Here is a 25,818-nt window from a genome sequence, read left to right as displayed (position 1 = left end):
ATGCCCCCTTTTAAGAGCAATTTGAAGCTGAGTGGTGGTGGTGTATACCTTTAGTCCCAGCACTCAGGAGGCAGAGGCAAGCAGATCTCTGTGAGTTCAAAGCCACCCTGGTCTACAGAGCGAGTTCCAGGACAGCCAGAGCTCTACAACTTTGTCTCAGAACCGCCCCCACCACCACCACACACACACACACACACACACACACACACACACACACACACACACACGTAACTTCTATTTCTTTTGGTGGGCCACATATCCAGCTAAAGATGGATTCTTATTGTTGTGGAGGAGTAAGGATTAGGAAATAGATTTTTCCATACCCTGTGATAATAGGAAAACTATAAAAATTCTTAAGAGTTGATAGCAAAAAGTAAAGCATATACCATTTGTAGAGTTTTGTAACAGACACAAAGTAAAGTCTAGATTTTAAAATGGACTTAGCAAAAAGTTAAAATTGCCTGGTATGGTGGTATACCTGTGTTGCATGTAGCTCAGGAATCTGAAAAAGACAACATTATGACCTCAGCTCAAGGCTAGCCTGGGCAACCTAGAGAGACACCCCCCCCCCCGCCACCGCCAATTATTTTAAATAAAACAAGATGGGTGTGATGGTTTATGCCTTTAATCCCAGCACTCTGGAGGCAGACACAGGTGAGTCTCTCAAAGGTAGCTGATCTACAGAGAGAACGAACTCCAGGACAGAGAAATCCTGTCTCAAAAAGCAAACAAACCAAGCCAGGAACTGTGGCTCAGACCTGTATTCTCAGCATTTGAGATGTAGAAGCAGAGACAGGAAGATGAAGAATTCAAGACCAGGTGCTGGAGAGATAGATGATGGCCCAGTGCTTAAGAGCACTGGCTGTTCCTCTAGTGGACCAGAGTTCAATTCCTAGCATCAACATGGCAGTTCATGACAATTTAAAACTCCAGTTTTAGGGAATCTGACACCCTCTTCTGGCCTCTGAGACTTACTTGAGACTGTTTGAAAAAAGAAAAAAGTTGGAGGATTAGAACTGAGGCAAGTCCTTACCTCATGGAGAAGAAACAATAGCAAAGCCAAGAAGGAAGGATGAGGTCAAGAAAAGGGTGAGTTGTAACAAGCAGAAAAGGTTAACAGCCCAGAGTTGATTTTCTAACTGGCAAGACTAATGAAGGATGAAAATTCAGAAAGACAATGCAGATACAATGCATTTGAGCAGAGACTCAGCATGGCCACAGCAACAATGTGAGATGATAAAAGGCCACTATGAAGCATACACCAACAGCGGCAAGCCTTGACAAGGTTGTTACTGACAGAAACAGACAACTTGGTTCAAGAGCTAGGGAGATGATGGCTAAGTGGGTAAAGTGCCTGATGTGTAAAAATGAGGAACTGAGTTTGGATCCCTTGCACCCACTTAAGCCAGGTATAGCAGTACAGACACATAATCAAAGCACTGGGAGGCAAGAGGCGGGAGGTAGGTTGATCTTAGGAGTTCACTGGCCAGCTTACCTCATTGAAACTTCCTGAGTACTGCAATTAAAGGTGTTTGTTACCATACCTGGCATCCTTCATTTTATTTTAGGTGCTTTCTTTTAATAACCCTTTACTGTTCTTTGAGATAATGTGTTCACCTGGACCTAGAAAACTTCTCTGTTAATCTGGAGGAAGAGACATTAGCTAGAATATCATGCAACCCCAGGTCCTGGGTCTTCTCTAGAAAGGTGTGCTGGTCTCCAACACCACATGGCTCCTAGATGCAGAGGAATTTGTTCTGCTCCATGATGCAGAGGCATCAGCTCTCATATCTTTCCTGCATCTATACATCTTCATTGTTTTGCTGAACTCTGTTTAATGCTTTATTTGTTAAACAACAATGTAAGGAAATCAACTGGAAACAACTGGATGCTACACTCGGAGTCCAATTCAGATAGTGAAAAACTTGAGAGAAAATGAGAGCAAGATGAGAAAGCCAAAGCAGTGTGTGTGTGTGTGTGTGTGTGTGTGTGTGTGTGTGTGTCTGTGTGTGTGTGTGTCTGTGTGTGTATGTGTGTGTGTCTGTGTATGTGTGTCTGTGTCTGTGTCTGTGTCTACTGCTGTGGATTGAATCCAGGAGCTCATGTATGAATGACAAGCACTCTACCAAATGAACAACACCCAGCCTCTTTCTAGAATCTCCCTCCTTACACTTCTAGGCTTGGGCAGCAGCATCTCACAAACACTTTTGTTCAAACTACCAGTCTGCTGGTACTCTTGGCTTTGTTCTTTCTAGTCCAGTGAGAAAGAACTACAAGGTGGCCTAGCATTTGGAATGCAATGTTTTAAGCTAGTTCTTGAGAACTCTGAGAACACTAATATTCTTGATATTTCAGTCCCTGTTCAGGAGAGATATGTTCTTCTGGGTCTAGCCTCAAGTGGAGGATCAGCTTGGAGGCAGCTCCTACCTTCTCTTTTTTCCCCCCATCTCCTGGCACCTAAGGTATAGTTAATGCCTGGGCTGCAATAAGGGAAGGGAGCGCTGGACACTCTTAAGTCTAGACTGGTTTGAGGCGGTTTCCCAGAAACCCCTCACTTTAATGGAGGTCAGAGAACTTGGCCTACCAACCACAGGACCTAGTATGACCACTGTGAATAAGTCCCTGGCTTTGGTTTTCCTATCACTCACAAGTGACAGATGCCTCCTTGTGAGGGTGATAAAGAGGTTCTTGCCTCACTGTAGGGTGCTAGAAATAGGAGACAGGGATGCCAAGATACTTGGAAGGCAGGATACCTGGGACCCACCCATAAAGGATCTTACCCCAGCAGTCTCCCCTCTCCCCCTTCCACAGAGCCCGCACTGGAGTAATGTCTCTAAAACCATTTGATAGTAGCTTTCACCCTCCAAGCATCAGCAGGGTAGAGCAGAGTCTTGGGAATAGGGGCAGCCTGCCACAGCTGAGTTCCAGGCCCAGCCCTTGCTTGCCCTAGACCAGGCTCTCACCTGAGGGAGCCCAGGCAGCTGTGGTTCAGCTTCAGTTGGATCAGGTTAGGAAGGTGCATTCCTGTGGACCACAGGAAGGAGAGGTTGGCCTGGCCCCAGCAACCCTGCCCACCCCTTTGCACTGTCTTCTGCTCCCCATCCTCCCAAGAGGCATCAACATCTGAGGGGCTATTCACAGGCCCATGGCCTCTTCTGGCTCATAGTAGGGCTGACTCTGTGGGTCCTCTGAAGGTATTCTGAACCTTCTCTTCCTTTCACCCATGTAGAGGCTAGCACAGGTAAAACACGTGCAGAAGGTACACACACTGACAAACTTGGCTTGAAGAAGTGGAGCCAGGTTGGCATGGGTGGTTGAACCCTGAGCATCTCCCCTCATGGACTCCCAGGGCCTGAAGCACCCCTCCCCCCCCCCCAGGTCTTTCACTATGCAACAAATTAGGTAACAAGTCTCAGGAATGCCCTGCCAGTGTCCCTAAAGCTACAGGAGGCTCCCATTTTTAAAGCTTCTTAGGGTGAAACTCTGGGCCTCTGAGACAGAATACCTGAAAGATGAAAAAAGGGGTGTAGGGAAGCCTACAAGGCCCCAAGGAAGAGCAGGTGTCCCTTGATCTCACAGGTGCACAGAGATTCTACATGGAGCTGTCAAATACTTATATGCAAAACTGAAAGCCAAGCTAACCAGGATGGGCAGTGTTTAACTTCACTTGTAATCAGAGAAAAGCAAACAAAATGCCAACCATCCTGAACACCAAGAATCTTTCCTATCGGAATGCTTTTGGTGAAATCTGTACAAGGTCTGTGACATAGACAAGTGTCCTCCATCTTTGTACCCAGGGTACTTAAGATAATCCTCAGGAAGTGCACTACAGCATTAGCAAACAAGAGGGGCCAGATTTTAAAAACATGGTTTTCAGGGATGTGTGTGTGTGTGTGTGTGTGTGTGTGTGTGTGTATGTGTGTGTGTGTGTGTGTGTGTGTGTGCGTGTGTGTGATCATCATAACATTTGTACACTGTATCTATAAATTCCAAATCATTTCCAAATATGCTCTGGGAGTACTTTGCATGGGAGCACAGTACCTTTGCTATTTTGCCATACTGGTACTGCGGTTTGGTGTGGTCCCTCTGAAAAGTCATTTAAGAATATAGACCCCAGGCTAAAACTTCTAAACTGAGTATGGATCTTAGTTCTAAGGTCCAGTCTTAAGGAAAGAGACATGCTGCCCAAGATGTTTGCTAGCTTTTCATTTACAACCAGGAAATACAATTGACTCATTGAAAGGTCTAGCTGTGATAGTCACAGGGGCATGGGTGTGACCAGCGACTCTCACCGAAGTTCCCCAGGCTGTTCTTACGGGTGTCCACACACATCTCCAGGACCCTCACCAGTTGGAGGTCATCTACCTGGGCCAGGGCCTGCTGCAGAAATCATCAGGTGTCACTCCAGGTTCTCTCCATGCTCTTGGCTGAGGACTCTGTAAAGGTGCCTACTGGAGCAGGTGGAGGTGCTCCCTGACTCATCCAGGTTGGACTTTCCATAAGAGTTTGGCTGGTGAACATGACGTGAGCAGAGACTGTAACTGTTTGACTATCAGGGAAGGAGTGCTGCCAGGGAAGGGCCTGCACTTGGGGTGCCAGTCTCCAGATGAGACCTTCAGAACAGACCCAACAATGCAGTTGGAGCCCAGAGGCCTGCTGAGCAGCATCCAGCCACAGCATACCTGGACCAGAGGACATACAAAAACACTCACGCTGGAAGTCAAGGCACGGGGGCCTACTGGATTGTCTGTTACAGATGGACTAGACAAGACATTTTTGTGTGTGGAATGCTGCCATGGTCTCTTAGGACCCTGGGCCACAGCTGCTATGGCATCAGTGGATACGTTGGGGAGCACGTGCAAGTTCTCGCCTTGCAGGTAACCAGTTATTCTGAGGAGGTCCTGGGCGAGATTCTCTCCTTCATGGTGGCCAACCGTGAGTAGGTTGCAAACTCTAAGTACTGAGAGCATCAGAGTCGCTCAGGTGGACTCTACAGAACCCGAGGACTCAGTGATGGGGAGAGACAATGGTCTCTCACACTAGATTTGGAGGAAAGTCTTTACCTGCGGTCAAGGTAGTCAGTGTACCAGGGCACTCTACCTCAGGCAGGCTGAGAGGAGACAGAGGAACTCTAGCCTTGGTACGGGGCCATGGACCATGACCAGCTGCCCTTCCAGCATCCCACTGTGCCACCTCTTAGTCCTCCCTGTTGCAATATTAGCTCTTGAGTAAGAGACTTCTTGTCGGCTTGAGCACAGGCCTCGACCAATAGTTATGGCATCCTAGCCCAACAGTGCCATCTGTGGTCTCAGTGCCTGTCACTCAGTGCTGGCAGGGACTCTAAGGGTGGAAAGGCAGGGGGTACCTAGTGGAGGAAAACCTAGATATCAGCAGAAGGGGTACCAGGATGTCACGTCATGCAGATCCATGGCGGAGTCCCGGGCCCCAATCACTTACCAGTCGTGCAGGGGATAGATGCTCCTCCACCCGCCGCTCCCTGTAGATATCCCCATGGCTGCCCAGTCTCTTGTTTTGTGGTTGGGGGTTGTTTAGGCCCTGCCAGCTCAGCTCCCGTACCCGGATACTAGCTGTGCCTGGTCGAGACCCCTGGGATCCATCCCAGGCTGGGTCCATCCACGTCCAACCTGTTAAGAGAGGCAGAGGGCGGGGTTGGGGATTTAGCTCAGCGGTAGAGCGCTTGCCTAGGAAGCGCAAGGCCCTGGGTTCGTTCCCCAGCTCCGGAAAAAAAAAAGAAAAGAAAAAAAAAAAAAAAAGAGGGCAAAGTCTCCTTTATAAGGTTCTAGTTTACAGCATTGGCCCACAAAGCCACTAGATCATCTCTGATCTCCCATCAGCTTTCCAGCCTGATTAGGCCTGGCCTGAGGGGCTCGGGGCAATGTCAATGATGTCAATGGTCTAGATAACTGGATAACACACATCCCCGCCCTAGTTTCAGCTGTTTTGGGCAGGGGGACTGATACTGTCCCTTTGCTTTCTAAGAAAAGATGTATTTATCCAATTTACAATTTGTGTGTGTGTGTGTGTGTGTGTGTGTGTGTGTGTGTGTTAGTGTATGAGTGCGTGTGTGTGTGTGTATGTATAGGCCAGAGAACAACTTTGGGTGCCATTCCTCTGGTGACATCTTCGACTTTTTTTTTTTTAAAGATTTATTTATTTAATGTATGTAAGTACACTGTAGCTGTCCTCAGACACACCAGAAGAGGGCATCAGATTCCATTACAGATGGTTGCGAGCCACCATGTGGTTGCTGGGAATTGAGCGCAGGACCTCTGGAAGAGCAGTCAATGCCCTTAACCTCTGAGCCATCTCTCCAGCCCCCCATTCTTCGACTTTTGAGATAAGGTTTCTTACTGGCCTGGGACTCACCAAGTAGGCTAAGCTTTGTCTCCACAGTGCTGGCATTTTAAGCTCACCCTACCAGGCTCAGTGTTTTGTATGATAATTTGGGGATCAACCTCAGGTCTTCATGATTACAAAGCAATCAATTTGCTGTCTGAGCTATCTCCTTGGCCCCTGGTTCTATATTTGTTTCCCACAGTGTCCACACAACAAGTACTGGCTCCGAGCTTTGCCATCTGGGCTTCGCAAAGGCTGAGCTGGGACTGGAAAGCTAGCTCTGTGGTTAAGAGCACTTGCTTCTTTTGCAGAGAACCTGTGTTTGATTCCTAGCATCCATGTTGGGTGGCTTACAAATGCCTGTAACCAAGGGATCAGATGCCCTTCTCTGGCCTCTGAGGGCATTACACACACACACACACACACACACACACACACACACACACACGTACGTACGTGCACACGCACGTGCTTATAAGATAAAGAATTTTTTTTTAAAGGCTGTGAAGCTAGGGATACTGAACAAGATGCCCGTAGTGACCAGCAGCAAGTAGTTACTGACAGTTCCCTGGGCTGCCCCAGACCATGGCTGTAGATCTGCCTTCATTAGTGGTCTCTTGAGTCTGGGTTCAGGATCAAGATAGCACACATTCCGGTCCCCAGCTCCGAAAAAAAAAAAAATATAGCACACATTCCCTCCGACCACACATTTCTCTGACTAAGTACCTGAAGGTAGCTGGCTCCTGCTGTAGGTCAAACATCCGGGCAAGGGGGCCACATGTGTCTACATGTAACACCTGTAAAAGAGAATTAGATTAGCTTCCTGGCTAGGCCACTGTGCTCTGTGGCACCTGAACTGACAGCACCCAGAAGCAAGCAGTACAAGAATGGGGGGGGTCTTAGGTGGGGGTCTGGTCCTGAACTCCCTGTGACCCTTCCAATGGAGGATGAAGTTCATATAATGAGGATCAGCCAGGGTCCCTCTAGATCACCCAATGCAAATGAAGACATGATCCAAATCCTACTTCCCCTCCTAAAGGTGTATGTGCTTGTCAATCATCTTCTGTAAGCCCACCTCTCCTGTACTCCTTCCCATACTTTTAAGAGTTTTTTCAGGGGGTTGGGGATTTAGCTCAGTGGTAGAGCGCTTGCCTAGGAAGCGCAAGGCCCTGGGTTCGGTCCCCAGCTCCGAAAAAAAAAAAAAAGAACCAAAAAAAAAAAAAAGTTTTTTCAGGTGCCTCTACACCTCTGGCAGGAAGCTCATATACAGTTTCTCCTTAAACATACAGAGGTCTGTGTTTGGCCCCAGATCTTATACTCAAGAGACAATGACTAGAGTGAGAACTCTATTCAGAACATTAAGTATCCTTTCTTCTTGGTCATCCTCCGTGGCCTCCATCCATCCGGGTTTGTCCGATCCCTAACTCCTGTACTCTTATCTTTCCCAGACACATTTTTCTAGTAAGAGCGATCCCCTTCCACTGCACTACATGATTTATTGCTTACTCTGTCCTGTATGCCTTGTCCCACAAGACGTGGGCTGCACTCCTCCGCCCAGGTTCCCCCTAGCACAAAGGATATGAAGAGGTGGTGCCAGGCTCTCACCTGAGGGGTGGGCTAGGGTGCCCAAGACTTGGGGCGCAGCCCTGGGCCCCTCCACCGCGGCGGTCGCTCTCTCAAGTGAGGGCTTTTATATTTTTATCACCGCGGTGGGGTTGCGGACCTGGCGCCATGGCAACGGGGGCGGGGCTCATTTGAATACCCAAATATTCGTGAGCCGCGGGCATCCGGGGCTCGGGCAAGATGAACCCCGCCCCCTAGCAACGGTTGCCGGGACACGCGGCAGATCCGGTGGAAGGGCTCCCTAGAGTAATAAGAGAGAAGGCGGAAGGCTGAACACAGTGAAGACACTCACAGTGGTTCAGAGAGCCGCCCATGAGAGGCTTCTGGCCAGCTCTCGGTTATCAGCCTGCTAGCTGAATAGACCAAGCCGAGCTTGCACCCCGGGCGGCGACCGAGGTGAGCGTGCAACCTCAGGCCTGCACCACCTGAGTAAAAACCCTGTCGGTTTTCTGAGGATGTGCTTACTCGTTTCTTTGAAATTTCAAAAAGTGTTGAAAACATGTCATTTGCGTCTGACACAGATGTACCCTACTTGCTTGAGTGGGTGGAACATTTCATTTCGCCCCAATACCAACTTTTCTGACTTTCGGGGTCGTTCTTCAAGTGGACGCAGTATGAGCTGCTGCAGTGTTGGGACCTCGAGTTTGGGAGAGGTAGGGGGTCTTCTCCAAAGCACGAGGAGCGCGGTGTAATGGGCCGACGCTGCCCCAGGATGGAGCCTTCGCTCCACCTCGGCCTACGGCAGCTAGGGGTTCCGGCGAACTCTGTCTTCCTCTGGTATTCCGCGTCCGCGGTGCAGACTGTCCTCGACTCCAGGACCCGGTCGGAATGACCTTTCCGCTCCTGGGCCTTTGGGCCTTTGGTGAGGCTTCAGGGTGGAGGCTCTTTGGCAGGCTCTCTCAACGCGACTCGAGCGTACACCAGTTTCTCTCCGGAGGAATCCCAGGCTCGTAACCACTGTCTGGGTCTCTCTTTTCTGCACCTAAGAACTAGGAATCACTGTTGACTGCAGCACCCAAGTTCCGACACCGCCCTCCCACCTAGGCTCCTCCTAGCAGCGGCTTCTGACGGATGGGTTGCTCAGCCAATCATAACAGGTGGCGGTGGGGCGGAGTTCGACCAATCATCGGCGGCCTCGAGTTGACGGACGGGCGCGGGGCGGAGCGGGGCGGGGCGAGCGCGGGCCCGGCCAAGTCCCCGCCGTCCGCGCCCGGCGCCCGCAGCCCGAGCCGCACCCGCCGCGGACGGAGCCCATGCGCGGGCCCAGTCGGCGCCCGTCCGCGCCCCCGCCCTGCCCCGGCCCCGGCCCCGGGGGCAGTCGCGCCAGCAAGCGGTGAGTGCGGGCACGGGGTGGGGTGCGGGGCGCAGGTGATCGGTGCTTCCTTGCTTCTCTCGGCCCAGCAACGTGCCTAGCGTCCGGCTGCCCGCCTCTGCGGCCGGGCTCGCTCTGCCTGTGGCCGTCCTCCCAGCGAGGCGCCGCCCGGGCCTCCGGAGACTCTGCGCCCCGCGGCCATCACGCTCCGGCCTCGGGGCCACAAGGACACCCGCGTTGGGCCCCAACCAGGGCCTTCTGCTCCCAGCTACTCCTCGCGTTCCTGCAGTCACCTGCTTCCCACACCCTCAGCTTCCTCCCACCCCTCTGTGAAGGCTCCCTGGCCCCTTGTGGAAGGTTTGTCTTAGTGGAGGGCAGGGTCCTTCTCCAGCTACCCTTCCCCCGCTGCCGGGACCGCGCCTGGCATGCAGTAGGCGCTCAGTAAATAGTTGTAGGTTGCACCCACATGCCGGCGGGCCGGAGCCGGTTGTAGGCTGGCATTGGCCTGCCTGGGCACGCTAAGGCCGCCGTGGCAGGACCTGTTTTTTGGGGGGTGGCCTCAGCCCTCAGGCGCCTCCAGTTGAGAGTTTCTGCCTACCTAGCGACTTCTAATTTGGGTGCGTGGTTGGGAGAAGCTCTCAGCTGTCAGCCCTGCCTTGGGGGCCTCTCCCTGCTTCCTCACACAGCCATTAAGTGCTGTTGGAGGAGGGTGGGGGTCCTCCCTTTTCGAGTGGAGGTGCCACAGGTGATCACCCGGGCCACTGGCTTGCTTGCCTACTCAGTGCTGGAGAGAGCCCTTGGGTTAGGCATCTATTAGCAGTCTCAAGTGGCTAGGGCCTGGCTAAGTGTGATTCTCATTGGCAGGTGGGGCAGGAGCTCCTGGTTTGGCAGCCCCTGTAGAAGCGATGACAGAATACAAGCTTGTGGTGGTGGGCGCTGGAGGCGTGGGAAAGAGTGCCCTGACCATCCAGCTGATCCAGAACCATTTTGTGGACGAGTATGATCCCACTATAGAGGTGAGCTCTGACTACCTGCCAGAGGTGGGCTCTGGCAGTGGTCATGGGTTAGAGTCCCAAACAACCAGGTCTTGAAGTTGGTATGGGTCTGATTCCTACCTGATCCATCAGGGTATGAGAGGTGCAAGGGTAGGCTGGCTCTGTGGATTCTCTGTCTAAGAAGAGGTAGGACCCTTAAGCTGTGTTCTTTTGCAGGACTCCTACCGGAAACAGGTAGTCATTGATGGGGAGACGTGTTTACTGGACATCTTAGACACAGCAGGTCAAGAAGAGTATAGTGCCATGCGGGACCAGTACATGCGCACAGGGGAGGGCTTCCTCTGTGTATTTGCCATCAACAACACCAAGTCCTTTGAAGACATCCATCAGTACAGGTGAGCCACCTATGGCTAGCCCGTGAGCCCATGGCATATGTGAGGAAGGTTCTGTGTGCACACTGAGGCTTTATGTCTTTTTTTGAATGTCCTGGACACAGTCAGGCCTGCAGTCTGCTAGCTGGCTCATATACACCCCATCCCCCTCCAGGGAGCAGATCAAGCGGGTGAAAGATTCAGATGATGTGCCAATGGTGCTGGTGGGCAACAAGTGTGACCTGGCCGCTCGCACTGTTGAGTCTCGGCAGGCCCAGGACCTTGCTCGCAGCTATGGCATCCCCTACATTGAAACATCAGCCAAGACCCGGCAGGTGAGCTTGTTCCCCTCTCCACAGCTAGTCAAGGATTCACCATGCCCCACCCCAGCCAGGGAGCAGAGCTCATCGCCCCTCTCCCTCAACACAGGGCAGCCGCTCTGGCTCTGGCTCCAGCTCCGGGACCCTCTGGGACCCCCCGGGACCCATGTGACCCATGTGACCCAGCGGCCCTCATGCTGTAAGTCTTCCAGACCGCAGGGCTGTGAGGGAGGCAAGGGCCAGGGTCTGGGCTTATGCCCTAAAGTTCTGGGTTGACATAGCTCCAGGGCAGGATGGGGTCCATGGAGAGAGCTGCCCTGAGCCAGGCCGGAGCGGTGACCCAGGGGCCTAGTTCTTCTTGTCTCCAGTGTCCTATGGAGATTTGCTATTTTAAGCCCTTAAGTGTTGTTAGGTTGTTAACCTTGAGACATACTGGGGGTCTGGGAGAGTCTGAGTTAAGTGGCTCTGATTTTTCAGTGGTATTTAGGAGTGAACCTACTTAAAGAGAGTGGCTCTGACTTTTCAGTGGTATTCAGGAGTGGACCTGCTTAAAGAGAGTGGCCTGTACTTTTTAGATGGCCAGAGCCCAGCTCCCTATTTATTTTGGTTTTGCAGCTGAGGAAGGGAGCCTCCAGCATTGGGGTGTTACCTGATCCAGTCAGGGAGTTTCTTACCCAGAGAGCAGAGCACCCCTTTCCTCCTCAGAGTCCTCTCTGATCCAGTCCCTCTGTTCCCAGGGTGTGGAGGATGCCTTCTACACACTAGTACGTGAGATTCGGCAGCATAAACTGCGGAAACTGAACCCGCCTGATGAGAGTGGCCCTGGCTGCATGAGCTGCAAGTGTGTGCTGTCCTGACACCAGGTGAGGCAGGGACCAGCAAGACATCTGGGGCAGTGACCTCAGCTAGCCAGATGAACTTCATATCCACTTTGATGTCCCTGCTCCCCCAATTCTGCCAATCCCCCTGCCTGCAGTCAGTCATGTCCTTTGTGCCCGTCCCGGCACAGGCTCAGGACGAGGAGGTGCCGGATGCAGGGAGGAGGTGCTGTCGGAAGGAAGGAAAGAGGAGGGAAGGAAGGAAACGATGCTGGAGCCAGTCCAGTCCAGGGATGGTGGACAGATGTGACCAAGACCTTCGCATGGACAATTTGAACAGACTGTCATGAACTATCCCTGTTGCCACTGGCACCCAAGTCCTCCGCCCCTCTCAGCTCCCTTGGGCGCCTATGAGGGCACATGTTGAATCACAGTAAATTATTTGATGGTCTTGACTTGTCTCTGGCTGGAAGTAGGAGGTGTAGTGCCTGTGGCCTCACAGAAGATACTGGGGACCTGGGATCTATCATCTGCCTTGTTCCTGTTTCTAGAAGAGGCTGGGGAGGCTGGCCTGGGACCTGGGACTGTGCAGCCCTTCTCTTCTGCCTGCCTCAACTGTCTTGTGTTTCCTGCAGAAAGTTATAAATAACACAAGAATAGTCAGGTGATATGAAAGGTGACCTATTGTCCTTTAACTAATGGGAAGAGGACGGCTTCGAAAGTAAGGGGGCATCCCTTGTCTCCAGCAGAAAACATGTCTCCTGCATTCTTGGGCCCATAAAATAAATACAGCCCCAAGGATTACAGTGTGAGACCTGCCCTGCCCCAACATCCTGCAGCCCTCTGACCAGTGGTGGAGATCCTAGGACTCTGGAAATAGGGACCTGATATTTTCTGTGTACCCTCAGACCTCTGTCTAACTGGTGCCTAGGAGCCTGCCAATCTCAACTTCCTGAGTGGGTAGAAACTGCCTCACTGGTTTCTACCATTTCTCTGAGGTGTACAGGTGTTCTCTAAGTCATCTATATAGGCCTGCGAGGCACATACAGGTCAGATAGCTGCTCACTGCTCCCAAAGGGTGTGCCATGCTAGTGCCTCATTCTAGCACTAGTCATGACTATGGGAGGGTCCATCCACTTATCCTGGTCCTCATCCTGGCCACTGAGGCCCATGGTGGGTGCCCTTTACCCTCTCCAGACTCAGGTGGAGTTGGGTGAACTCCCTTTCTTTAGGACACCTGGAATGTAAGGAGGCTCCAATAGACATGATATAGAGCCTGCTACTGAGTAGTTGGGCAGTGGGACCCTACACTTGCTCTCTTCCACAGCAGCCAAATGTTCAGCTTTCCTTGTCCACATGTATTTGAGGCTCCTGAGGTATCATCTGAAGCTTCAATGACTCCTTTGGAGCCTTGTTGGTCATAAACCCAACGTGGGTTGGAGATAGGGTCTGCTATGCTAGGAGTTGTCTTTGTCCCTGTTTGGGAGTTTTAGCAGGCTGGGTACATTCTGGGCTGTGATTGTAAGGGTAGACAGGAGCTTAGTGTTCCTGTTGGAAGTAGTAGGGTGGAAAACATGGGGCAGAGCTTCTGGGGCCTAGGCATGCCTGCCCTGGGAAGGGACTCAAACTAGAGTTAACATGGAAGCATAACACACTTTACCCCTTACTCCATAACAGGCCTGATGGTACTTCAGTTTTTGCCCAGCCTGAAGCAGCAAGTCTTACAGAGAGGCTTCAGGAAACTTTCCAGGGTGCATAGATGGACTCTGGGCTGGGCACTGGAAAAGGTCGTTTGTTGTCCATGTCCTGCCTGTGCCCAGGTCTGTCTTGCTGAGGCTACTACATCTCAAAGTCAAAGAGAGATCCTGCCAGGAAAGCACCCTCAACTCTTACCTGGGGTCGGGGGTTGGGGGTGGGATGGGCTTAGTACTTGGGACAATACCTTGTACCCTGCCCAGCTAACCACACCTGGCTAGCCCACCCTTCATGGCTGGCTCATTCAGGGTTAGAGAAGTAGATAGTGGGTTTGAGTGTGGCCCTTAGCTAGCCAAGGTCTGTACTAGATACTTGAGGAGTGACTTCTATGTACCTTGAGGACTGTTTTTTTCCCCACCATGGTCATGACCACAACCTCATCCTCTAGAATGTAGATATCCCAGAGCTTCAGGGGTACTTGAGGAGGTCTGCAGATACAGTGGCATCAGAGGATATCACCTGTCCAGGTTGGGAACAATGGCCCGAGCACAACCTTGGGTCCTCTGTAGAGAGGGAATCCCATGAGGCTGTTAATCAGGCTTGTAGCTGCCCTGAAATAGGGCCTGCCAATGCTCAGAGTTTCCCTGGCTCTGTCCTGGCTGGGTCTGCCCATGGTACGTGCTCAGACTTTGGTCTGTGCTGTGGGTAGGACAGCAGGAGGATCACTCTTAGAGTCTAGCTCATCTCTTAGATATGGGCTCTCCTGGGTCTTCTTGGGAGGCATGGCAGTTCCTAGGACAGTCACACCCCTGGGCTGGGCAACTGGTACTATAGAGCAAGGAAACTCCCTGCCTATTCTCACTCCACTGCTGTAATGGCAGGAGCCCTAGACAGTTGGTCTCTGCGCTGTCCTCATGAAAAAACAGAGTTACTCAGGGTCTTCTGCCCACAATTGCCCGCAAACCTCTATTCTAGGTCCAGCTCAGTGCCTTTGTGGATGAAGCAGGCCCCTTCATTCACTGTATACTCTTTTACTTCATTTTTATAGTAAGCTAGAAGCCAGTAGAGGATGGCCAGAAGCCCACTCGTACAATCCTGAGAGCCTATAGCCCACAAGCAGGGCTTTTTCCAGAGTCGGGGAGCCATACCTTGAAAACAGTGGCAGGTGTCCCAGGAGTCAGAGGCTTACCCAAGCCTCAGAGAAGGGAGGAAGAACACCCACACAAGTCCTACCTAGACTTGCTGCTCCACTAGGTCCTGGTTTCTGAAGGGCCGGGTAGCCTATGAGGAAGGACTGTGGTGGATAGGCTTTGAGCAGCTAGTTGGGCCCATGTAGCTGGTAAGGAACAGGGATGGAGGTTTGTGGCTGCCCCTTGGGCTCAGGATCAGGGAGGACATGGATAGGTTCCTGGCTGTCACCTGGGTTTTGGCCATAGATGGTAAGAGCTGCTGAATAGCCAGCAGGAATGAATCCCCTGCGTTTGTTCATGCACGGAGGGTTCTCTGCTGATGGGGACACAAGGGGATCCTTTGACATTCCCGAGACCATCTACAGCAGACAGTCCAGTGGTTCAGAACAGGGAAGGAAAGGTGCTATAAATTGTCACTAGTTAGCTGGCTGTCACCCAGCCTAGCTATTTTGTGCCGTGAGAGGCTGTCTACTTACCTTGGATAGTGTGCTGCTTATTGATCGGCTACTGGAACAGTACCCAAATAGCATCTTCCTTATTGAGGACCATTGTCAGGACAGAAGTAACCTGGCCCATGCCTAGGCAGTGGCTTCTGCTTTCAGGAATCAAAATCATTATGGGAGGAGATCACCCAAGATGGCTGAGGTCTCCTGGGGGCCTGCCAGAGGCCCCAGGGAAATTGAATGTGTGGCTATGATACCAGAGTTCAAGCCAGAGGATAGGGACCCCTTGTGTCAGCAGCCTCTGGAAGGAGGTCTGGAAAGTAGGTCGAAGAGGGGAGCAGCCACCTTGGGAACTGCCTGCTGGTCCTGTTCTTTTATGGGCTTCCGGCACATGGAGACCTGTCTCTGCTAAGCTGGAGTAGTAGCTTGGAAGATCCAGGCTTGAGGGCCATGTGCTCCTGAGATGGTGTGCTGCAGCACTGCCAAGATTATGGGGTTCCAGGGTAAAGCCATGAAGGAGTCAGGTCCAGGGAAGACCAGGAGCTAGGATTCCCCACCAGCTCCTAGCCGCACCTCCATGTTCACAGTTCATCCTCAGTGCTGTGCCCTACGTACGCAGTGACAGCTGCCTGGAGGTGCAGGTGCAGGCATAAGCAGGGGCACGAGCCACTTCTTGTAAAAGGAAAAGAAGAACTGCTAAGCGGGACTAGACCCTAGAAACAGCAATGGCCATACAGTGTGACCTATATCACAGGGCCCTGTGTGGACCAGAGGAGAGGTCACAGTACCTTAGAGAAAATGTCCGTGCCCACTAGTACTGTCAGTCCCTGGCAGGGAAGCCCAGGCTGAGTTAGGACCATGCCCCAAGCAAGCAGTAAGCCACTCAGGACACTGCTGTTTCTACATTTTTTTTTCTTTTCTTTTTTTTGGAGCTGGGGACTGAACCTTGCGCTTCCTAGGCAAGCGCTCTACCACTGAGCTAAATCCCCAACCCCTGTTTCTACATTTTGAGGGTGAACCATCTCAGGCATCCAGTGGTTGAAGTTTGGTTTCATCCTGGTTCATTTATTTTGTTGTGTGCATAGGGTTTCAGTCTTTGGACTGTTGTCTCAGAGGTTTAGAACAGGGTAAAGCCTGTGGTAGTCATAAAGTTAGTTCTATAAAACAAACAAACAAACAAACAAACAAACCAATGTCTTCTACGGAGGAGGGCTAGTCTGTGACGGAGGGGCTGTACACCTGGCTCCATACTACTGGAGGCTCTGCTCTCCTCCCCACCCCCATTCCTGGTCTCCCCTCAGGAGTACTTTGTGCTTACAGCAGGCAGGTCATGCCCTTTAGCCTTGCACCTTCACCGGCCAGCTGTGTCACTTTGTAGGGCTTTACTTGCACATGGAGTTTAGTCCTGGTGCCCTCTCTGTAGGGCGTAAGTTACAGAGAGTGCTTCTCACTGTGTGTCATTTGTTTGCCAATATCATTCTCCTTGGCTGCCACCTGGGTGCTAGCCCCTCGTTTTTAGGACTTGATGCCTAGGAGTAACCAGCACAGGCTGTGGCTATTTTCTATAAGGAAAGGCCCTTCGGCAGCATCACCCCTCCTTCTGGACCCCTCCATTTTGCTCAGGACTCCCATCCCTTCTGACATTCCTTTCACTTTGCTCCTGGCCTCTCCCTATCTTTGCCTCCAGGCCTCCAGACTTTTGGGCTCCTGACACAGGATGTGGCTCTGGGTCCCTCTGCTGTGTTTCCTAAGAAGGTTTGGCCGGCTGTGTGCATCACATGCTCCTTTTTCTTAATAAGGCTGGGAGAAACACTGCCATCCATCTATATCTATCTGTCTGTCTGTCTGTCTGTCTATCTATCTATCTATCTATCTATCTATCTATCTATCTATCCATCCATCTACCCATCCATCCATCTGTTTATTGACACACTGTCTCACTGTGTAGTTCTGGCTGTCCTAGGAGCCACATGTCCATGTAGACCAGGCTGTTCCTAAACTCACAGAAATCCATCTGCCTCCTTCTCCTGAGTGCTGGGATTAAAGGCATGCACCATCCATCATGCCTGGCTGAAGCTCAGATTTAATGTTGGCCTCAAGAGATTCTGTTTCTCCTTCTTTCGTTATTTATTTATTTATTTATTTATTTATTTATTTATTTATTTATTTTTGTCTGTTTCATGTGTGTATATTCTTGTTTCACCTTCCATTTGTAAACCTAAAATTCGGATACCCAGGGAGGCTGCAGGGTCAGGGCTACCTTGGATGATCTCTGTGTGGAGTTATATTCGTGACATTACCTACTCTATGTCTGGTCCTGGGAGGGAAAACCAGGCTGACCTGGTTTGTTCGTGACTCCTCTGGGGATTCTACTGTCCCTGCTCCTGATCTTCCCCAATTCTGACACCTAATGTTCTAAATATCTTTTCCCTGAAAAGGTGGGGCGCAGTTCCTTATCCTAAACGTGCGGTGGACTTGGGGAAAAGCTTTTCACAAAACGAGAAATATGGGCCGGGAAGAATATCAGGTAGAGTAATATATAGCAGGTGTTGGTGACATGGCAGGGCTGTGTCCAGGACATGTGATTGGCCATGTCCTTGTTTACCTCTCCAGTTAGTAAGAGACAGGGGCTCCTGGCTGGACCTGTCCACTCATGCTGCTGGCAGGGATGCAAAGGTAGGGTCTCGCGTTTCTTTTGGTCTGTGGCTTTCTGGATTTCTCTACCTCTCAGGAGCCTCAGCAGACCTGTGGAGAAGTATGTAAGGAGAACAATCCTGAGTAGCAGGCCTAGTGTGATCGTGGGAGGACCAGAGTATGGGGATGAGGGAGATCACATTGGCTCTCAGGAGAGGCCAGTCCTCCTGACACTGGACTTTGCTTCTCTCGGTTGAAGAGTGGATGAGGGCTCAGAGTTTTAAATGTCTATTCCTCCCTTCCACCAGGTGGTATCCTGAACTACCCCTGAACTGGGGTGGCCCAAGGTTCAGCATCAGGTTCCGACTCATCAAGGTAACCTTGCAGGAATGGCAGAAACCTGGAAACCAAGACCCGTGTCCTCAGGGTCAAGGCAATGTACTTCCCTCTCTGAATGAACCATGGACGTAATACATGCCCTGGCAGTGGCCAGTGCTCTGAGGGAGTCTCACTCACTCAGCACTTCACCCTTTGTGGTCTGGCTCTGACGCTAGTGATCAGCTACTTTCTTGTGTATCTGCACTTCTGACGATTTTGCTAGAACATAGAAATGATGGCATTGGCTAAATTGTTTCTCCTTGGGGTGGCCATAGGACATTGGATTGCCCTCTGGCTTGGAATGGTGAGGTAGCCAAGCTGGAAAAGAGCAGGAAAGGTGCAGAGCCTGGCCAGACCATGCCAGTGACCTCATTTCATGGCATGGGGTTGCCAGGGATAGAGTCCTGCTCACTGACCAATCGTTCCCCATGCCCTTGAACCTGCAATCATCTTGCCTCAGCCTAATGGGCACTAGGATTGAGGTGTGTGCTGTCATGCTCAGTTAACATACATAGTTTTGGAAATACCCTGCCAATCTTTTTTTTTTTTTTTATTAATACGCTGAGTCTTTTCATTTAATGTAATTATTGAGATGTTTGCCTTTAGGTCTATCATTTTAATGCCTTCTGTTTCTGCTGCCTGTTTTTAATTTCTCTGTTTCCCCTTTGTTGTGAAAGAGTTGGTCCCAGGGTCTACGGACAGTTTCCAAAGTGCTGCAGAAACAAAGACAGATCAAGGATTGCACAGGGTACAAGCTATAGGGTACTCACTGATAGAAGGGTGGTGCTGGGCAGCAGCAAAGCCATTGGCTCCCTGTGATCAGGGTCAAAGGCCAAGTTTGCATATTGGTTAGAAAGAGGTGACTTCATTTTGCTAGAATATGCCTGGTATATTAAGGCAATAGCAAATTCAGGTGTATCACTGGAGCAGGGTGGAGCATGCTGGGATTAAATGCTTTTAGTCCCATCACTCCACTTGGGAGGCCCAGGCAGAAGAATCTCTGAGTTCAAGGCCAGTCTGGTCTACACGGTGAGTTCCAGGGCAGCCAAGGCCTTATAGAGAAAGAGAAACCCTGTCTCAAAAAAAAAAAACAAAACAAAAACAAAACAAAACAAAACAAAAAACCTGAAAACCTCTTTTTTTATATTCTCTCTCTCTCTCTCTCTCTCTCTCTCTCTCTCTCTCTCTCTCTCTCTCTGTGTGTGTGTGTGTGTGTGTGTGTGAGAGAGAGAGAGAGAGCTCAGGTTATCATGCTTGACAGCAAGCACTCTTACTGATTGAGCCAGCTTGCTTGACCCTAACTTGTATCTTTAAAAGAGATTTATTTTTATTTTATGTGTATGGATAAAATACACATTTTGCCTGCATATAAATATGTATACTATATGTGTGCCGGTTGCCTGAGGAGGTCAGGAGAGGGCGTTAGATCCCCTGGAACTGGAGTTACAGACAGTTGTGTGCTCGCTGCCATGTGGGTGCAGGTCTTCTGAAGAGCAGCTCTACAGCCCAGCAAAACTGTAGTTTTGATAGTTCTTCGTATAAATACTTTAGCAGTTGTCCTAGGAATTGTATTCTTCCATCTCTACTTCCAGCCAGATCTTCCAAATTCAAGTCTAAGTGGGTTGAAAACCTGAGTATATAAATCACATTTTAAAAATAGTTAGAATAACGTAGCTTTTGGGGGCCAGAGAGCTAAATTATTGGTGAATATGGCACCTTGCCTACAATTCTAGCCTCAGAAGGCAGAGACAGGGGATTCACAAGCAAGATGTGACTAGCTATATCCAAGATCTCTGAGTTTGACTGAGAGATCCCGCCTCCAGGGAAGGAAGTAGAAGAGTAATGATTCCTGACAACCACCTCAGGCTTCTATCTGTACATGCAACATGTCCACACCCACACATACACACACACACACACACACACACACACACACACACACTCTCATATACACACATACATGCATGCACACACACATGCATACACATACACAGGCACATGCACACATACACTTATACACACATACACACTCTCATATACACACATACATGCATGCACACACACATGCATACACATACACAGGCACATGCACACATACACTTATACACCCACCCACCCCCACACACACACACACAAGCTCTCATATACACACATACATGCATGCACACACACATGCATACAGATACACAGGCACATGCACACATACACTTATACACACACACACACACTCTCATATACACACATACATGCATGCACACACACATGCATACAGATACACAGGCACATGCACACATACACTTATACACACACACACACACACACACATGGGCTCTAACACATGCAACATATGCATATCCTTGCACGTCTCACCCATTCCTACATGCTACATGAAAATGAGGGAAAGTCCCTTTGGTAGGGATTTCCTGATCAATTAAAATTAGCAAAAGTGCTGAGGCTATAGCTCAGCTGTTAGCGCTTGCTTAGCATGTATGAGGCCCTAGGTTCCATCCCTACCACCACACAAAGTAACACTAGCATACACACTTCTAATAACAGTACTTGGGAGGTATATGCAGAAGGACCAAGAGTTCAAGGCCTTGCTCATCTTGGCAGCACATACACTAAATTTGGAAGAACAAAGAGAAGATTAGCATGGTCCTTGCACAAGGATTTGTGAAGCATTCATAATTTTCTTTTAGAAGGGTTCAAGGGCATCCATAGTAACTTTGAGGTGAGCCTAGGCCACGTGAGACCCTATCTAAAACAGAACATGAATAGGTGCTTACAGAGACAGGCATGTGAACAGGGATGCATGTGTGGAGGCAGATGATATAGACTCAACCTCACTCACTATACATGCTGAAATGCCAGCTAGAGCTGCAGTCAGACATGGCTAAATATAATATAATAATAGTAATAATAATAATAATAATATTTAATATTTAATAATAATAATAATAATTATTATTATTATTATTATTATTTGGGGGTGGCATGTGGAGGCCAGAGGATGGCTGAGGGCCATTAGTTTCCTTCTTTCACTATGTGTGTCCAGAGAATCAAATTCAGATCGTCTGTTTTGGCTGCGAATGGTGTTATCCACCGAGCCAAAAGGAGGTTATCTTGCTACCTCCTTTTCTTTCTTTTTTGAGACTTATATCTCTGATTAGCCTGGAATTCACTACATAGCCCAGGCTGGTCTCGCACTCCCAAATGCTGGGAACAGGTGTGCTGTCATGCTTAGCTCTTTCAAGATTTAGACTGTCAGCCAACTACTGACATCTACATCAGTGGAAGGTCTTCTGACATGTTGGGGAGGTGAATTATAAAAAGATTTTATTTGTTTATTTATTGTTTGTTTGTTTGCTTGAGGTGACTGTTTGCCTGCACATGCATATTTGTATCAAATGGGTACCTGGTCCCCACAGCGGCCCGCAGAGGGTGTCAGGTCCCATGGAACTGGAGTTACAGGCAGTAGTGAACCATCATATGGGTGCTGGGAATTGAATCCAGGTCCTGAAGAGCAATACATGCTCTTTTTTTTTTTTTAAAGATTTATTTATTTATTATATATAAGTACACTGTAGCTGTCTTCAGACACACCAGAAGAGGGCATCAGATCTCTTTACAGATGGTTGTGAGCCACCATGTGGTTGCTGGGAATTGAACTCAGGACCTCTGGAAGAGCAGTCGGGTGCTCTTAACCACTGAGCCATCTCTCCAGCCCGCAATACATGCTCTTAACCACTGAGCCACCACTCCTGCTCTGGGAAGGTGAATTTTTATGCCATTTGGGGGTGACAGAATGAGACTGATCATGCATGCTGTGACCCAACAAGGATACAGAGAAATCTAAAGTGTATTTGCTGCAGGAGGAAAAAAAAATAGGACAAACCAGGAGTAAAAACATTATTGAATGTTGGTATATTTATGCAACAGAATACTTTACAGTTGATAAAATGAATAAACATCTATTAACACAGACAGATCTCACCCCAAATTGAATTGTTCAGAGTAAATAGCCTGCAGGAGGAGGCACAGCATCCATTAAAACTTGTTTGAGGCAGGCGTGGTGGGGGGCAGATCTTTGTAGGTTTGAGGCCAACCCGGTCTAATAGTGAGTTCCATGACAGGGCTTCACAGAGAGACCCTGCTGTTCTAGCCTCCACCCCACAAAAACCCAAAGTAAAGAAATAAGTAAAAACCACACACATGCTGTGCTAGAGGGGCGGCTCAGCTGGTACAGCACTGGCTTGCAAAGAGAGGGACTGATGGTGTTCATGAGGATATCAAGGCTATCTCCAGCCTCATGTGTATATGAACATATGAACATACATGTTCATATAAACATACATACATGTTATATGTTTGAGATATGCAACAAAACTCATCAGTGTGCCTGTCCACATAGCAATTTTTTTCTGAGAAATAGTTTTGACTCAGGATGTCCATATGTAGGTTTGGGTTGCCTTGAATTCACAGAGATCTGCTTGCTTCTTGTATCCAAGGGCTGAGATTAAAGGCGTGCATCAGCATGCTTGGCCAAATGCAGCAAAACTTAAGAACCTGTGCCATGGAGGTGGACGTGGTGGTGTACACCTTTAGTCCCAGCACTCAGGTGGCAGAGGCAGGTGGATCTCATGAGTTGGGGGCCAGCCTGGTCTACATAGTGAGTTCTAGAATAGCCAGGGTGGACAGAAAGATTCTGTCTCAAAAAGAAAGAAGGGAGGAGGGGGAGGAGGAGGAGGAGGAGGAGGAGGAGGAGGAGGAGGAGGAGGAGGAGGAGGAGAAGGAAAGAAGAAGAAGAAGAAGAAGAAGAAGAAGAAGAAGAAGAAGAAGAAGAAGGAAAGAAGAAGAAGAAGAAGGAAAGAAGAAGAAGGAAAGGAGAAGAAGGAAAGAAGAAGAAGAAAGGAGGAGGAGGAAAGAAGAAGGAAAGAAGAAGAAGGAAAGGAGAAGAAGGAAAGAAGAAGAAGAAGAAAGGAGGAGGAGGAGGAAAGAAGAAGAAAGGAAAAAGAAAGAAGAAAGAGGAGGAGGAAGAAGAGGAAGGTGGTATCCTAAGGAATAATGAGACTATGGTTAATATTTTATTTTTTCTTTTATAAAAAGATTTAGCTTTGTTTTTAAAAATTATTTTAGACTTATTATTTTGTGTCTATGTGTGTTTTACATGCTTGTCAGAGGAGGGCATACAATCCCCTGGGACTGGAGCTGCAGATAGTTGTGACCCACCATCAAACCAGGATCCTCTGGAAGAACAGAAAGAACTCTTACCCACTGAGCCATTTCTCCGGCCCTTAACTTTAAAAGATTTATCTCTATTATTTGTAAGGATGTGTATGTGTGTGACTGTTTCTGAGGCCGGAAATGTCAGGTTCCTGCAGTTGTGAGCTGTCTGATAGCAGTGCTTGGAACCAACTTGAATTCTCTAGAAAAATTAATAAGTACTTCTAGCCACTAGGCCATCTCTCTAGCCCCATACATATGCATGCGTGCGCGCGTGCGCGTGTGTGTGTGTGTGTGTGTGTGTGTGTGTGCATATGTGTGTGTGAGTGTGTGATGTGTGGTGTGTGTGTATGTGTGTGTGTGCGTGTGTGATGTGTGGTGTGTGTGTATGTGTGTGTATGTGTGGTGTGTGTGTATGTGTGTATGTGTGTGTGTATGTGTGTGGGCGTGTGCGTGTGTGTGTGTGCGCGCTATGTGTGCAGGTGCCCTTGGGATACCTGAGCTGGATTACAGATGGTCGTGAGCTGCTCTTAGTGGGTGTTGGGAACTGAAGTTGGGTCCTCCCAGCAGCTGAGCCATCTCTCCAGCCTCTATTTTTATTTATGTTCTCTAAGATTTATTTTAGTATGTGTATCTTTCCTGAAATGTTTGTTAAGGAGCTGGTGGTGGTGGTGCTCACCTTTAGTCCCAACACTCAGGAAGCAGAGGCAGGCAAATCTCTGTGCGTTTGAGTCCAGCCTGGTCTACAGAGCAAGTTCTAGGAGAGCCAGGGCTACATGGAGAACCTTGTTTGAAAAACTGGGGGAAATTTTTTTAAAACAAAATATTTATTTATGTGAGCACACTGTAGCTTTCTTCAGACGCACCAGAAAAGGGCACCGGATCCCATTATGGATGGTTGTGAGCCATTATGTGGTTGCTGAGAATTGAGCTCAGGACCTCTGGAAGAGTAATCAGTGCTCTTAACCACTGAGCCATTTCTCCAGCTCTCTGCCCCACTCTGCCCCCTGCCAAAAATTTTTTTTTTTTAAAGAGAGAGCCGTTTTATTGGATGTTCAGAGGGTGATAGCCCTGAAGTGCTGGGAGCAGGTGTGTTCTGGTTTCTTGAAAAAATGCCTTTCCACATCTCCAGAATTCCATAGTTCCACTATAGCAAACATCACTCGGCTCGGCCATGGTAGAACAGCTGGTAAGTACAGCCTTGGCCTCTGTGTACCGCTCACCTGCTGGGCTGAGGTCCTCTGCGGTTTCTAATGGATCATGGCTTGTAACTTCCTGAATTATTTCTGATAGTCCCACTTCCATGGGCAGCCAAGGTGGGTTTTCAGAGATACACTGACTATAGAAGCTCCCCAAACTTGGCCTTTGCAGCTAGCTCCTCCATGTTCGCTCTCATGTTCAGCAGGGTTCGTCTTCCTTGAATGTTGCCAGCTTGCGTCCACTAGAGGGAGCCAGAGTCCTTCACACTGGTCCTGCCCGTGAAATGGTTTCATTGACAGTGGAGTGCACTGAATGCTACTTTTTGTTTGTGTGTTATGTTTTTTAAATATATATGGTGTTCTATTTGTATGTATATTTGCGTGACAGAAGAGGGCAACCATTATGAATGGTTGTGAGCCTCCGCGTGGTTGCTGGGACTCAAACTCAGATCCTCTGGAAGAACAACCAGTGGTTTTAATAACCCTGAGCCATCTCTTCAGGCCCTGAATTCTGTTGTATCTGCCCACACATGTCTACTTCCTCAAATTATGAGATGTAATCGATGGTATAAAATTTAAAAATAAACATTTATACACACATATACTAAGAAAAGAGTCCCATGAGACTTTGAGCATTGGAAATACGACTCACCTGAACTAAGATGTTCCATGAGCAACATAACCACAGGTCCTCAAGTATTAAGTGTGAAAGAATGTGAACAATTATGTTCACTTTAATTAAAAAATACTGATTGTATTCTGAAAGGATACTTTGGACATACTGACTTAAGATTAGTTTCACTTTGTTTCTTTTTAATTCCTCTTTAACATTTATTTAATTATGGGTGTGGGCATGGCACAGTCTGAAGGGAGGTCAGAGGACAACTCAGGGGTCTGTTTTCTTCCCCCATCATGTGGGCTTCCACAACAGAACTTGTTGGATGTGACATCAGGTGGCTTTACCGAATGAACCATCTCCTGCTTCTTCAAAGTCTTCTCTCAGAAACTTTCCCCCTATTAGGACCCGTGATATCCCATTTATAGGTACACTGTATTTCTTAAGACCTTCCTGGGGGCTGGAGAGATGGCTCAGTGGTTAAGAGCACTGACTGCTCTTCCAGAGGTCCTGAGTTCAATTCTCAGCAACCACATGGTGGCTCACAACCATCTGTAATGGGATCCGATGCTCTCTTCTGGTGTGTCTGAAGAAAGTGACAGTGTACTCATATGACTAAAATAAATAAAAATATTAAAAAAAAA

At 49.1% G+C, this 25,818-nt stretch overlaps 2 protein-coding genes and 1 pseudogene across 19 annotated transcripts in view; 2 read left to right on the top strand and 1 right to left on the bottom strand.

Annotated features, from left to right (window-relative positions):
* Nucleotides 1-9,041, bottom strand: part of Lrrc56 (leucine rich repeat containing 56) — a 15,353-nt gene extending 6,312 nt beyond the window's left edge. For 2 of the 14 annotated variants that reach the window (XM_006230564.5, XM_063269751.1), the window contains exons 1-5: nt 8,556-8,887; nt 7,084-7,154; nt 5,458-5,645; nt 4,293-4,380; nt 2,964-3,024 (exon numbers count right to left, since the gene is read on the bottom strand). In XM_006230564.5, coding sequence (XP_006230626.1) covers nt 2,964-3,024; nt 4,293-4,380; nt 5,458-5,634 — 326 coding nt within the window. In that variant the 5' untranslated portion in view covers nt 5,635-5,645; nt 7,084-7,154; nt 8,556-8,887. Of the gene's footprint in view, nt 1-2,963; nt 3,025-4,292; nt 4,437-5,457; nt 5,646-7,083; nt 7,155-7,863 lie in introns of those variants that run through there. The other 12 variants (XM_006230565.5, XM_063269752.1, XM_063269733.1 and 9 more) reach the window with 12 other exon arrangements.
* Nucleotides 9,037-25,818, top strand: Hras (HRas proto-oncogene, GTPase). Of its 5 annotated transcripts, none has more exons than XM_039107931.2 (6): nt 9,037-9,313; nt 10,157-10,308; nt 10,504-10,682; nt 10,834-10,993; nt 11,716-11,841; nt 18,067-25,818. In XM_039107931.2, the coding sequence occupies exons 1-5, from the start codon at nt 9,052-9,054 to the stop codon at nt 11,833-11,835; spliced, it is 873 nt and encodes a 290-aa protein (XP_038963859.1). In that variant the 5' UTR covers nt 9,037-9,051; the 3' UTR covers nt 11,836-11,841; nt 18,067-25,818. The 5 variants fall into 5 exon arrangements, with proteins under 5 accessions (XP_038963859.1, XP_006230597.3, XP_017444497.1 ...); XM_006230535.4 differs by lacking the exon at nt 18,067-25,818 and adding an exon at nt 11,955-12,251; XM_017589008.3 differs by lacking the exon at nt 18,067-25,818 and adding an exon at nt 11,088-11,177 and having other exon boundaries at nt 9,145-9,313.
* On the top strand, nt 20,734-20,829 carry LOC120100190 (U6 spliceosomal RNA; annotated as a pseudogene).

The sequence above is a fragment of the Rattus norvegicus genome, chromosome 1, assembly GCF_036323735.1.
Source record: "Rattus norvegicus strain BN/NHsdMcwi chromosome 1, GRCr8, whole genome shotgun sequence".
NCBI lineage: Eukaryota > Metazoa > Chordata > Mammalia > Rodentia > Muridae > Rattus > Rattus norvegicus.
Note: the sequence above shows the minus strand (reverse complement) of the source record. Positions and strands in the feature narration are given on the sequence as shown.

Excerpts from the sequence above, each read along its gene's own strand:
- Hras (XM_039107931.2), top strand. The coding sequence starts at position 9,052 with ATGGGTTGCTCAGCCAATCATAACAGGTGGCGGTGGGGCGGAGTTCGA. Across the intron at positions 10,309-10,503 it reads AGTATGATCCCACTATAGAG|GACTCCTACCGGAAACAGGT; the intron begins GTGAGCTCTGAC and ends GTTCTTTTGCAG. Across the intron at positions 10,683-10,833 it reads GAAGACATCCATCAGTACAG|GGAGCAGATCAAGCGGGTGA; the intron begins GTGAGCCACCTA and ends ATCCCCCTCCAG.